The sequence below is a fragment of the Carassius gibelio genome, chromosome B23, assembly GCF_023724105.1.
Source record: "Carassius gibelio isolate Cgi1373 ecotype wild population from Czech Republic chromosome B23, carGib1.2-hapl.c, whole genome shotgun sequence".
Taxonomy (NCBI): Eukaryota; Metazoa; Chordata; class Actinopteri; order Cypriniformes; family Cyprinidae; genus Carassius; species Carassius gibelio.
Window position 1 is genome coordinate 16,322,829 of NC_068418.1, and position 14,845 is coordinate 16,337,673.

General features: G+C 35.5%; 1 protein-coding gene across 1 annotated transcript; it reads left to right on the forward strand.

Annotated features, from left to right (window-relative positions):
• Window positions 1-11,282: 11,282 nt before the first annotated feature.
• Window positions 11,283-14,470, forward strand: ttll10 (tubulin tyrosine ligase-like family, member 10). The gene is made up of 4 exons (XM_052593938.1): window positions 11,283-11,598; window positions 12,649-12,755; window positions 13,641-13,779; window positions 14,195-14,470. Exons 1-3 carry the CDS (start codon window positions 11,319-11,321, stop codon window positions 13,752-13,754), a joined length of 501 nt encoding a protein of 166 aa, XP_052449898.1. The 5' UTR covers window positions 11,283-11,318; the 3' UTR covers window positions 13,755-13,779; window positions 14,195-14,470.
• The last annotated feature ends 375 nt before the right edge of the window (window positions 14,471-14,845 follow it).

Sequence of the window (14,845 nt, forward strand, 5' to 3'; positions counted from 1 at the left end):
CAAATAGAGGCTGCGGTCTGGGAGAGCAGGTCTGCTTGGGCTTTTAATTTCATGGGTCCTGACTGAGCAAGGGGAAGCAGAAGCCTTTTCAAGCACTTGCTGGAAATTTGAGAATTTTTTTGTCTTTATTTCCACCCTTACTTGCTTTTTTTGTTATTTTACCAGGGTCCCTTTCATGACGGTAAGGTTACAGGCGCTCTATCTCTCTACCCTTACGTTTGCACTCTCTTTCTCTCTTTCCCTCCCATTCTCTCTTCTTCTGCTCCCTCTAACAACTCTCCTCATTCCTCATTTTCTCACGAGATCTATAAATTCAGTTCTTTGTCACTTTTTTTGCTTGTGGGAATTGTTTTAAAGAATTAGCATGATTTTGAGTTTGTTTTTCCCACTTAAGGCATTTGATAATTATCATCGTAACAACTACTACTACTACACATTCGCTCAAAAAGTCTGATCTACTTTTATTTCATCATTAAAATCAGGTCATTGAGTAATTTGACCAGTTCTCTCCAATATTTAGCCATTATGCTAACATTTGTGAAAAAATATTCGACTGTCAGTGTGCCAAAGATGGATTTTCTCACTTTGTGCACTGCAGACGTTACTCAGTAAACAGGAAGGACTTTCTCAATGCCGAATTTGGTCGCAGGTCAGTCTGGAATAACATTCCTACACGCTGTTATCACCACACAATGCGTCAACTATTATTAGCATCCATTAACCCTTCCCACACTCGCAGTAATACCGTTTCTCTCACACTTACTAAGACACCTGGGATTTTTGGTTTGTGAGGATGAGCGAATCTTTCGATGCCACCCAGCAAGGCCTTTGTTGCTTTCAGAACCAAAGGGGTTGGGTTTGAGGGGCGCCGTTTAGCAGAAATGCATATTTTGTTGTCTCAACATTATATTGTTAAGGGCAAACAGCCCTCCCAGCCTGGCCATGATGTAAAATCAGACCAGTCAGAACAGGTTTGGGCAATTATTAACTGTCTCTGTGGCCCACTCTGCACCTCAGATGCAGTTTTCAAACGAACAAAGCCATGTGCAGTACTAGCTCTACCTGTTTTTAAGCAGGTTATTTTGCTGGCATACCCTTTGTCTGGGACAGTTGGCAGACTGAGTCAGAGCCCTGTTGATTCTAAGTGTAGTTTCTGTGGTTGACTCCCCAAATGATGCCGTTACCAATCCAACTTTAAACAAGGAATTAGTCGTTTTTAATTCTGTTAGTACTAAGTTCCAGCAATGTGTTTTAGTGTTGCACTTGATATATTTCACCACACTAAGATTATCCCTGCTTATCAAGAATGATTTGGGTAGTCTTCTCCATCTTACGAGGCAGCATTGGATTTCATTATTTTCTCTAATACTGCCTGGTAATGATGATGATGGCTGTCCTCGAACGTCAGATCCAGATCTTTCTGTGTCAGTGTCCTGGAAATATCAACCCTCTCCGCTGGCGCTTAGCAGTCATCTTACCTGACAGTGCTGGACTGTGTATCTGTTTTCTAACACTGTCTGGTAACGATGTTTGTTGGGTGACCTCATTGCTTCATGGGTAAGTCCTCATGTTGGTTCACTCAAGTGTGTAATGTCATAATGCTAGTCTACTTGCAACTTACTGTACATGTCCTCTTATGTGATATGATATGGGAAAGACTCTACCATGCTGTTGTCATGGTAGCAATTCTTATCACCCATTGCTTTGACAGCAATTGTTTTGTCTTTGTTTCCACCGTTGGGATGAGAAAGCCACATCAGAGCGTGTGTTTGTTTGGCAATTAGGTAAATAGTGAATGCATAAGCCATGTTTCCACAGAAACCACAACGGCCTCTCTGCACTTCCTGATGTAGTCTAGAACTGACGTAGGATATACCTTTATATGTGACGGGAAACCATTTAGAAAACAATGTGGTAGTAGTTCGAAAGTTCATAATTGTGACATGCTGCTTTAGATGAAAGCCTTTAGAAATTATCTGAGAAGAGACTCGAAGGGCTTTGTTTCTTTCATGTCCTTGTCCCATTTTGTGTTTCAGACGTCTGAACCCCACCCAGCCTTAGTTAAAGAATACCAGTCGGTTGACTGTTAAACCAGACCTGCTGAAAGTTCCTTGTCCCCTCCCCCTCTTATGTTCAGTGTGGCTTTTGTGATAGCAGGTGAGCTGTGATTGGTCCAGCTCGTTTTACCTGCGTGGCACATCCTGCAACTGACACATGAGCTCATCATAACCCTCCTGTTAAAAATAGACATAATGACATCCTCAACTCCTCCTCTTCCCATTTTCCCCCTCCGTCTTTTATCCCTGACTATATATTTTCCCACAGAAAACCATATTGGCAGATGTCCATGTTAAACATGTCATTTTAGCAGTAGATTATCTTTATGATAGCAGGTCTTTGATGCTATTTTTTATGAGCTTTACCTGATTTAACATGTGAATCTGAATAATTATGTCCTTTGCCACTTGTGAATTTATTTAGGAAACAAAAAATACTGTTTTTTTATTTATGTTATAACTTAAAGCATGATGTGTGGGTTGAAGCAATGATTGTAAAGTCATTTAGGCACTGAATGTTTGTTTAAGGTGGGTGAATTGAACCACACCCATGTTTGCTCATATGGGGTAATTTTTTATTCTTTGCTTGTGTATGAAATGGACTCATTTGTCACTCACCATCTCCCTTTATTTTATTGCCCACATTTACATAACCACGTAATCTAGGTCCCTTTTGAAATCCTAGCAGGTTCATTTTTTGGCTGTGAACTCAAACCTCAGCAAATGTTTGCTCTGAACAAAATAGTTTTATGGCATAAACCAAACAGCACATTTTTCAGATGATTTTAATTTGGTGAGTCATTCATTTCCTCTTTATCAGGTGTGAGGTCACTGAGCCAGGCCTGTTGATGGGCGTCTTACCAGACATGGTTAGATCTAATAATTTGTGTCTAATACTGTCTGGTAATGCCGTCCGTTACATGCTAATGTCCTCTCAACCAACCGAATGAAAGAAGAACTTCAGTGTGTTTGATAGAAGGATATAGAAAATGTCATTTTCCTATCAACATATTCAAATCAAGCTCCTGTCATGCTAACTTTTATCAAGAAAGGTGTCATTAGGATGCAAACGTCGGCTATAACTCCCAACAGTGTTCACTTATGTTGTTATTGGGTCGTATTTTTATATGTATAGAGAAACTGTGAATCCTGCACTGGAAGATTGATATTTTGCAATTCTCTTCCATGTGTTATGAGTCAAAGTTTCTGCAAAAAACCCGCAAGAAAAGTAATTTGGCCTTGGCAAGAAAGACATCTGGGACATGCACTTGTATGTATATTTTATGTTTTTGCACACTGTATTTTGTTTCAAGGAATTACATCATAATTCTTCTGGTTGCACTTTATTTTACAGTACGTGTACTAACATGTACTTATAGTGTACTTACAGTGAATTTATCTAAGAAAGTTCTGGTAATACAAGGTAACTACATGGGCTGAGTTAGGTTTAGGGGTAGGTTCAGGGTTAGTACCTAGTTATTACATAGTTATTGTAATTACTATAATAAGTACATAGTATGTACATGAGGAACAGGACTGTAAAATAAAGTGCTACCATTCTTCTGATATGTACTGAAAAATGAGGCCTCTACAATATGCACATTAATACACAGAGTCTATTCGGGTCCCAAGTAAAAAGCTAGATCAGAAATGGGCACGATAAAAGGATTTTTGTCACATGCTGATTACCCAACACTACGATCCTCCATTGTTACCATGGTAACTAAATTTCACATGGAAAAAAACCCCACAGGGTTCACTTTGTAGCAGTATGTTTTGAATAGTTTCTCTCCAACTAACTGCTGATTTGCAAATATGCGGATTGGAGCAACGAAAGTGAACATAACATAAATTGTGGCGCTTGAAAGGTGCAGACTTTAACTGAGTGTGTCTGAGACATTTCTTTCGATTGTATCGGGTCAGTCAGGCATGTTTTCAGCGGTCAGGTAAGGTGTATGTTAATGGCTGTCAGTAAATCTGGCCTGGTCATTGTGTTCATGTGACTCCTCGGTGGGTCGACCGGAATGCCTGGCCTCAGAGCAAAGCAAGATCCAGTTACATGTGAACAGAGCTCCTTTTTAACTACCTCAATTTGCCCTGTTCTGCCAGGACCTCATTGTGTTGCTGTGGAAAGCACACTGCCAGTGAGGCCCCTGTCATAGTGAGGTGCAAGGACAGCAGGACAATGATACATAAAAGAGCTTTCTACCTTTATGTACTCAAACGCAAACTGCTGTGAATGGTCATATGAATGATTCATTTGAAGTTGAAATGTAAAATGGCACAATGGCTCAATAAAGTTCTGATACAAAACCTACACAATGGCCCTTTATTTGACGTTTCTGTTATCTCTGAAATATTAAGTCTGTCACAGAGGGTTTTGTCTGCAGCTATAATGCAGCATTTGGCACCCTACTTTAAACTATAGCATAGAAGGACCTTTAAATCTCTTTTGTCAATGGTTGGAGTAGATTTAAAGAAACTATAAGTAACCATGTTTAGGATTACAAAGGATCTTTTATTCATTTTCTGAATGTACATTTCTAATGTTTAGGTAACGAAGTCTCTTATACCACAAAGATTGCATTTATTTGATCAAAAATACAGTTAAAACGGTAATCCTGTGAAATAGTGTTACAAGTTAAAACTGTTTTGTTTTTGTGTATTTATCTTAAAATGTTATTTATTCTATACAGGAGCCATTATTTCAGGTTTAGTGTCACATGATCCTTCAGAAATTATACTAATAAGCTGATCTGATGCATTAGAGACGTTTTTTATTATCTACTCTCAAAACAAAAATTATTCAGTCATTTAAGCAAGCATAGCAAAATAAAATAAACTGTGAAATATTGTACCCAAAAATTCTTCATACAGTGGACTAACAGTAAAATTGATAAAAATTTGGGAGCAAATATTATTCATACACTTTGACCTGACCATGTTTTGCTTAAGTTTATTTCTTTAATTGCTAATGTGACCTTTTTACACCGCAGACTGAACACCATTGTAAGCATTGCTACGGCTGGCCCAACAAAGTATTGATAAAATAATAAATAATAATAAATAATAAAAATAATAAATAATGAATAATGTCATACAAACAGTTTTCTGGATAATTTTTGGTTGATTGTAATCCATTACATATCTTTCTATCAAAGTTATCTGACATTATCAAGTTCTTCTCATATTTTATCAATATTTTCTAAACTATAGTGAATAAACTGTTATAATATGAGAAATGTTTATCTAATTTAAATTTTGGTATGTTGAAAACAGTTTTTTTTTGCAGTTATTTTTGCAGTTCAATATATGTTATATATTACTGCCATTTTTGGTGAATCAAATGTATTTGTGCGGAATAAGATATTAATTTAGTTCGTGTGCCAGGTGTTTTCCAATGATCATAGTTTAAGTTACCCCTTCAGAACCATTACTTCTATGATACATTACATCAGAACATCAGATAAAAAAAATTAGGTCAATTATAAAATCGACTTAATGTTTTTGAGCATTAAAATGAGTTGAATAAGTTGAAGTGAAGGCAGCAGAAGAGCTTTCCATCGCGTGACATCACAAGAGAATTCCACATTGCCGGAAACACGGTGGAGAATTCCAGCACTGGTCTGTGCTTGCTCAGATGTAGTCAAACTAGATTCCAACCAACAGAGGGTGAGGTTAACCTAGGATTGCTTATGAAGTAGAACAGGCTGTCAAGATGAACACGTGTTTAAACGGCTGTGACATAGCTTTAGGCTGGATAAGAAGTAGTCATACTGATAGGGAACTCCCCTTTTAGTTTGCAAAGGGTTTTAATCACAACTCCTAACCACAGTTTCTTGATTATTGAGGACATTCTTAGCAATTGCAAACAAATTAAGATAATCCTTAGTGATACTTTTTTTGTATCTGTAACTGAATTTATAAGTGCCTCGTATTCCTTATCTCATTAATGCTCCTCCTTGTACAAAATAACCACGTCACCCCTCATTTACTTCACTAATACGCCGGTTGATCAAGTTCTGATGACTGAGAAACAAGTCATTGTTGGCATAACACGATGACATCACTCTTTCACCAACTGTTAAGGGCATAACAATGCATTGTTTCTCCTGTCCAGTCCTCCACACTCTTCTCTTTTCCACTCCTCATGTCTCAAAATAACGGTGAGTTTTAGAAGGATTTTAAAAAAAGTGCACAATGGTTTACTGTATGTAAACGATTCAGTACTTCCTGGTTGGTGGCAATGATGAGGAATAGGTCAGTCCTCCAAAAACAAATATACAGTCTCTCTCTCTCTCTCTCTCTCTCTCTCTCTCTCTCACACACACACACACACACGCACATGTACATACTCATAAGCAGATGGTGAGCCAGGGGAGTTACATGGCTGTAAAACAAACCTGTTTTCTTTGTCCCCCTACACAGCACTCTGTACACAGCGTCTATCAGATTGCAGCCTACTGGCAAGGTGTGGCTGAAACCAGCAATGTACTAACATAACTACATGAAGCTACTGCATTAAGAGCTTGTTGCCTGAAGTAAAAGACAGTTGAAAACATATTTACGGGATACAAAATGTAATGTCTATTTCTTTACTTTATACAATGAAATAGTTTGTATGCGTTTATAAAGAATTAGGAAATATAATTTTTTATTCACTGACCCTCATAATGAGAACGTATTCTGCTAATAAGTATAACTATATATTTCTTGAACTGAGTGTAGTCAGTTCTTCCCTCCAGGAGTTCTTGATCACACTGGATCAATTGAGCAAGACCTAGCAGAAACTATTGGAAGCCGTGAAACGTCAAATGAGTGTCAGGAGTGGGATTACAGTTAACTGCCACTGGTGTCTGGGTGTGTCTGCCAAAGTTGGTTGTTTTAAAGAACAGTCATTTTCGCACTTTCTGGGAGGCACCCTGAAATGTGCAGTATGCTTAGCACGTCTAAATATAAAACATTAATAAATCTTTATCTGCATTCGCAGGATCTAAGTATGCACAATAAGGTTAACATCTCTGTCCCTGCTGCAAACTCAAATTTTAACCTGGAAATAAAAAGTTTTTAGAATTTTAAAACTATATATAATCATTACACATTATTACTTAAGAAAATGTTAATAATTACAAAGGAGTTTACATCTGAATATTTTCACACACATATAGATGTGATTGATTTCTTTCCCAAATGTCATTGCTTTAAAATATGAGACGCCATTGATTCAGGAGTTTAGGACACATGCTTAACTTGTTTCCTATTTCATATGCTTTATGTTTTAAGATGAACTATTTTCTTTGTTAGATGCCAGTGTTTCCTGTCACAGATATGCAAAGATTTCAAAAACAGTATCATAGCTACAGTATTAATATATGTTATGATTTAAATCTGTATTTAACCTTAGAATCATCTCAAAGTAAAAAGAGGTGTTAAAGTCTGATTTTGTGGTGACTGTGCTTTAAAATTAAATTAAATTAATACAATCCTAATTCAAGCAAAGAAGGGTTCTGAAAGTCTGACAGCAAAGAGTGTTGAGTACTGTAAGGTTAAACCTGCCTGCTTTAAATCTTTCAAAATGATTAACAGTTGAAAACATTCATTAGAAATTTAGAAAAGTTATCAGATGTAGTCATTTAAATTTAATTTAATAAGTATGTGTAATAATTACTTTACTTTTTACATTTTAAATATTAATTGTAGTAGTAATAGTAATCTGTAATCTAATACATTTCCCTTCCCAAAACTGATGCCAATAATATGTTTTTAAAGCTAAAACTGTATTAAATTAGAGAAAAGTTAAAAAGCAAACACTTGATTAGAATGTAAATGAAGATCTGCATGTTTAGCGTCTTTCTAAGAGTAATTGCATAGAGACAGGTGTGTTTGGGTTTGATATTTATTGAAGGTTTGTTCTTTGTTTGATGGTTTACCTTTGTGCTTTGCTCATGACAACACAACCCTGAAGAAAAAAAAAACATGAAGAGATGAATAAGCCTTTATACAAGCCAAGAAATGAATTTCACTGCCTATGAATTTTTTATAGGACACCCATGCATGTTGAAATTAAGATATTTGATGATACAGAACAAAATAAGAAAAGAAGAACCAGTAAGGATTGAGTGTGTTTTGTTTTAACCCGCAATAAATCGAATTTCCCCATGGCTAATATGTTTTTACAACTAATTAAACACAATAGCTTAAGAGAGATAAAACAAACGGCATCCATGTGCCCAATTCATTACATTCTCACATTACTGTAATGCCAAAACAGTGATCTGCAGGACAATTAATAATGAATGGTGTTAGGTTGGAAACGCTGGGAATCATTTCTTGGAGTGATTCTTTTGTTCTGAGATTCTAGCCTTTAGCTGCTAAGACACCTGTTTCCTAGGTAACAAGCAGTTGTTTACATTGGCCTGGCTAGTTTGGTGAGCATTGAATTAGCATGCTCCAAAAGTCTAGCTACATGGACTGAATAAACTGTAACCAATGATAGACTGCCATATCGTACAAATACGGCTGGTTTAGTTGTTCCCAGAGGAGACAGGAACTTTTAAAAAGAGAAACGGACAAATAAACAAATTTTTTGTGACCTCCAAAATCAGTGTAAGTTTAATACAATTTGTATTTCCTAAATTGATAGTTGCTGTTTAGCTAATCTCATTCTTCCTGGTTTTGAATAGTTACGGTCCTCCGTAAATTCTCTCTGAATGACTAGTTCATCTAGTCTATGCTGTTTAAAACTCCTCATATGAGTGTTTGCATGTTTAATTCACTTTAGACAGTTTTTTGCAAGAATGTTAGGAGTCCGTGGTATAAACTGATCGCTGCGAGACGCTGGTGGGGCCTCCGCCAGGTTGCCAGATCCAGCTATTATTAACATCTTTGGACTTACCTTTGAGTGAGTGAGTGACGTGACATTCAGCCAAGTATGGTGACCCATACTCAGAATTCGTGCTCTGCATTTAACCCATCCAAAGTGTACACACACAGGAGTGAACACACATCCGGAGCAGTGGGCAGCACATTTATGCTGCGGCGCCCGGGGAGCAGTTGGGGGTTCGGTGCCTTGTTCAAGGACACCTAAGTCATGGTATTGAGGGTGGAGAGAGCACTGTACATGCACTCCCCCCACCCACAATTCCTGCCAGCCCGAGACTCGAACTCACAGCCCTTCAATTGCGAGTCTGACTCTCTAACCACACTGAAAAAAATGTTATGTTGAATTTACTTAATTTTATTACGTCAAGGGGTTGCAGGAAATAAATTTATCTAAATCCAGATATATTTTTTAAGTTGAGTGAACTTATATTTTATAAGTTGAGTTTACTTATATTTTATAAATTGGTTGTACTTACATTTTATACATTCAGTTTATTAATCTCTTTCAGTAGTTTCAGATTAATTATATTCATAATTTTAGCTAAACTATTTTGAGTAGAATTTTCTCGAATTAATTGTGCAACCAAATCAATTTAATCATTTAATTTCTACATATTAAAATTAATTTTAATCCATTATTTTTTTTATCTATTGTATCTTTCAATAATATCCAGACAAATAAAGCAAATCCAATATTTTCAACTCTAACTTTATTTTTCTTTTCCAAGAGATTTTTGCTCTCCCAAACAAGAGTGTCTGTAATGTAACTCAATTTTCACCATTTCTCAGAGACCTCAATACATGGTACACCACACACAATGACGGTAACAATCAGTGAATAGTGTTTGAGTATAAATGGGTCATTTTGAGTAGAAAATGAACTTCAGGCGTCACAAAAATGAATGTCACTAAAAGTAACATCAAAAGTAACCATAAAACTGTGTAAATACAACTCGAAAACTGTGAAAAGTTTAACATTTTCAATTATTCATGCCCCAGTGCATGATGGGAAATACACTGAAAAAAATGATTCATTTAATTTACTTAAAAAAATTAATTAAATATAGCTAAAATAAATTGATTGCAACCACTTACCATAATTTTTTTAAGTAAATTCAATGAATCATACCATCATAATCATAATTTGTTTAAAACCAACTAATAATTATTAATTAAAATCAAAAACTAAATTTAAATGGATTAAACTAGCAAAATTTAATTATGCTTAATTTAATTGGGGCCATAATAATTTTTTTCAGTGCATTAGGCCATGACTTCCCCTTTGCTAAGTTAGGCCTACTTAATTTGATACATAAGAAAGTTAATAAAGCAATTCATATTATATATTGCATATTTACTGTATGTATTGCAATTTAGGGCTAGCGATATCTTTATCTTATCTTATTTCCAAAAGATTATAACTAATGTTGGTTTATTTTTTTAAAAAAAAAATTTTCGTTTTTGATTTTTATTTTTACATTTTTTACGTAACATAGCAATATCAGGCACTTAAACTGACTATCAAAAGTAATCAAAAAAGCCGGACAGGACAACACTTGCGGTAAGGAAAATGGAAAAAGAAACATTTACACGTTTTGTATCATCAACTCTTATCAAAAAAGTAGCGTCTGACACTAGTACACAGATCTGTAGAACAATAACAAAAACTAGACATGAAGAAGCCTATGCGATTTAATTCAGAATAGCAGTTCCATTTTCACAAAATCATGCAAAAAAAAAAACTTAATAAAAGCACTGGACAAACTGGACAATGGTTATTAATGAATGCCATAGGCTAACAGTAATATTTATTATTACATGAATAATAATCAGAATGTAAAATTATCCAACCTTACCTATAGTAAATTATACATTTATTTTTGATGTAATAAATATGGTATAATTTAACAATGTTCATCTCTCTAAAACAGAGAAGACATCTTTCACAAACATCTATGTCTGTCTTGTTTAAACTGTTAGTGTATATAATGAGTTGTGTTTGTAGGGGTTATTATAGCACAATTCTTAACCCCACCCCAGACCTCAAAGTAATGTGTACAGTGTACTATTTTGTCTTTAATCATGCATTTTAAATTGTAATCATTTACCATAAATCCAATGTATTATTTGTTTAAAATGTGTGCTAGAGCTCAGATAATTGTTTTGATACTGCAGTTTCAAGGTTATTTTCTCAAGCAACTCCCCTGTTTTATTGTAGGCACCACAATAAAAACCAAGCTGTAATGTAGCCATGCATACCTGATGTTGCTTTTTTTCTGGATCACTGGCTTTACAGTGGTCAGTCGGGCACTGCTGCTGGAAAATCTGTTTTTTTTTTTTTTTCTGTATATCTGGGCTGTTTGGTGGGGAGTGACTGTGATGTCATGTGAGAGCAGGGTTGAGCCCCGTCAGCACGGAGAAGAGCCAGGTGCTGGACAGAGACAGGACACACCGCATGTCCGTGGAGACTCACAGCAGACGATGTACGACCCGGGCCAATCAGACGAAGAGGAGAAGGCCAGTCTGCTGAATGCTGGGGTCAAGGTTATGGTGCTACAACATGTGAATGAAGCTGAAATGGAGAAGGAGAAGATCAAGGAGACACAGAGGAGGAGGCGGGTCACTCACAGAGTAAAACATACAGGGGGAGCCCTGCCAGGTGTGTAAGAGTGCCTGTGTTGTGGATGGGGAGACAATCATGGACTCTGTACTGTAGTATAAAAGTGTATAGGGATGAGAAAATGAGAAAGGCACAGCAATGAAAAAAGGTGTCCATTTATTAGGGGATAGGCTTATTAGTGAGTATTTGAATGATCTGAATTTCAATTGAATTGAATTGATTACAATTTTTTTATTCAATTATTATTATTATTATTATTATTATGTTGGTAAATATTATTATTGTTTTGTTGTTACGTTTGTAGAATATCTTGTTTAAGAAAAAAATTGATACTTCTGTTTAATAACTGATATAAAATCTATTTGAATATATTGTAGTATTGGTAGTATCGATATGTTTTAAAGCTAAAATGCCACAGTAATTGTAGAATGATTTTAATTCTGTAAGAGTTAAGTGTAGTCGGGCGTGCACTCATGGATCAGGAAGAGGAGGTGAGAGTAATTAAACACCTTCTCAGATCAGGTGTCTCCCACAACTACAACTTCAGTCTGCCCTAGCCAACTCAAGTAACGACATTCATCATTTTTGTAAGGATCATTACCAATTTTTCAACCAATTTTGTCTCAATATATAATTATTTGTATGTATTAAGAAAGTGAAGTTTACTTTTTATTTCTTGTGTGTACATGATCAGTAAGTGTCTCACTTGTTGAGAGGCACAGAGACAAGTGGCCTTAAGATGCAAAGGGCTCTGGACCCTTCTTCTACATTGGGGGAAGCAATGGGGCCTCCAAAACAAACTTTTGTTCTTGTGGTGGGATGTTGATCATTTTTTTAACATTATGATTTGTAATGTTTTATAATTGTTGACACACTGCAGTTTTGGTTAGATTTTAATTTAGATTTTAAAGTATAATATATATATATATATAAAGTATAAATAGATTCCTAACTTTGGAAATAAACACAGTACTGCATCTAATGAATGCAAAATTGATGTGGCCTTCAGGAATATGCAATGGTAAATCCAGCATGTGGATCCGCAAGCCCGCAGATCTTAACCAAGGCCATGTTATTTTTCTTCTGCAGACACCAGAAGACACAACTGCATACAGAGAACGACTGCAGAACACAAAAGAGCAGCAGTCCAACAGGAAGTCACCTTTCAATTTGCCACAAGCTCGGACTGTTCAGCAGTGAGTAAAGCTGACAATTTCAAAAGGTCACATACTCCAATTATATGTAATCATGCTGTGAATCATGCTTACAGTGTCCTATAATCCTGTCGAATCCATGTCCAATTAATCAAAAAGATGTCTATTATTATAAACTTTTCAATCAGAAATCAGTCAGCATTACAAAATACAGTAGCTATGCCACAGAGCAAGCCAACAGGCATCTCCGGCTCTGCAGTGATCAGATCATGAGCGAGTTTCTGCAAAACTACAAAGATTTTCCTTTTAATTTTGAGGATGTTAGAACAGCTTGGCAAGCAATTCACAGAAATCGACAGTATCAAAGAGTACACAAAATTAACACGACAATTAGTAAAAAAAAAAAAACTAAATACTAGTTAAATTAATACTAATTAATAATAAAAAAATATTAGCAAATTTTTATATAATGATAATATTTATTAAATATAAAATTAATATATTACTAAATAATAATATTTAACATATAATTTTTTTATTAAAATTCCTGATAAACATTCATGTTAAATTAATTTAAATAGGCTACATATATATACTGTATATATAATCAGTACTAAAGATTTTTTTTTTTTCTGTGCTCTTCTCACTCTTTAAGGTACATAAAAAATATTTGCTTCTAAAAGGCCAGCAATTTTATTTGCTTCATATTGTCTAATCGCTTGCACCTTGCCATACATTGTGTTTTTTGTCATGGTTACATTCAATTGACATGTAACCTTTATGACCCAAACTCAGACAATATTACAGCCCACCTGACCAATCAAGTAAGTTAATATATATATACATATATATATATATATATATATATATATAGCTTTTATATATTTCTTTTTTCAGGCTGTAAGATATTACAATTTCTTGTTTCAGTACAAGCTGAAGAAAAATCCTGTCCACGGCCTACTAAAAGAGGAGACCGTTTGGTCCATGGATCGCTTCAATACATACATTAATGAGACGCATGCTACCGAAGAGTCTGACTAAAGATTAGGCTCTAGGTCCTTTTGCAGTGAGTTTGAGAACTATTTTAATTATGTAAATAATTTGTATAGGTTTATATGATAAGTTAAAATCAATAGTAATTAACTGATAATCTCTGTAAATCTGACTTAGTAGGGATGTCTACATGTATCTTTTAAAGTAATAACTGCATGTAGATTTATTCACATTGCTTGAAAGGATGCAGCTGTACTGTTGTCATGGTAACAATGGTTTTGGGCGTATATGAAATATTAAAAGCAAAGCTCATCAAATATATTGAGAAGGATGAAATTGAACAGGAAAATAAAAATGTGCTAAATGAAGGGCAGCATTTTATTTTGGAGCTTGAAACATACCAATTTTCTTTTTTTTTGACAGGCAAATGTCAACTCTTAAACAGATCAATAATCTGCATCCTAACCAAATGTTTTGTCATTCTGCAGAAAAGGATGCAGCACATCATCATCATGTGCTTTCAAGCTGTCACAGCCAAGCTGGACTGCAAACGTGGTTACTTTGACCTAATTGGTTGTGACTTCTTTATTGATGAGGATTTCAAGGAGAGACACAAAAGAGTGTTTATAAGAAGTGTATTTGAAGCCCCGAAAGGCTTACAGAGTCAGACACAGCAGATTAGTTTCAGAATTATCCTCTGAATGCAGTAAGATGCATTACAAATAGAAAGTCTTTATTTATCTCTTCTGTAATCTCCTTAGTTTCTTCAAGACAATTATGATACCGTTTTCTACTGCTGGCATGATTCTCTGCAAACATGATGTTCAGAGGCCGGTTGTCCCCTATGGAGCATCCTAAATTCAATCCCTGCCAAGCAGTTTCCAGGCAACCTGAGTACTGTCAGGGTAAACATGCGTCCCCAGGCCAGGAACATTCTGGTCTCTAGGTTACCAGACCATTATGGATTCGCACATAACAACCAACAACATTTACATTGTACAGCATTAACTAGATGATACTTGACACATCAAACTATAATAGTGCTTCACGAGTCTTGCATTAGAAATATTCAGTACTTGACATCCTTCTTCACTGAAATGTGAAATGTCATCTCGTCATGTGTTTACACTGTCATCTCC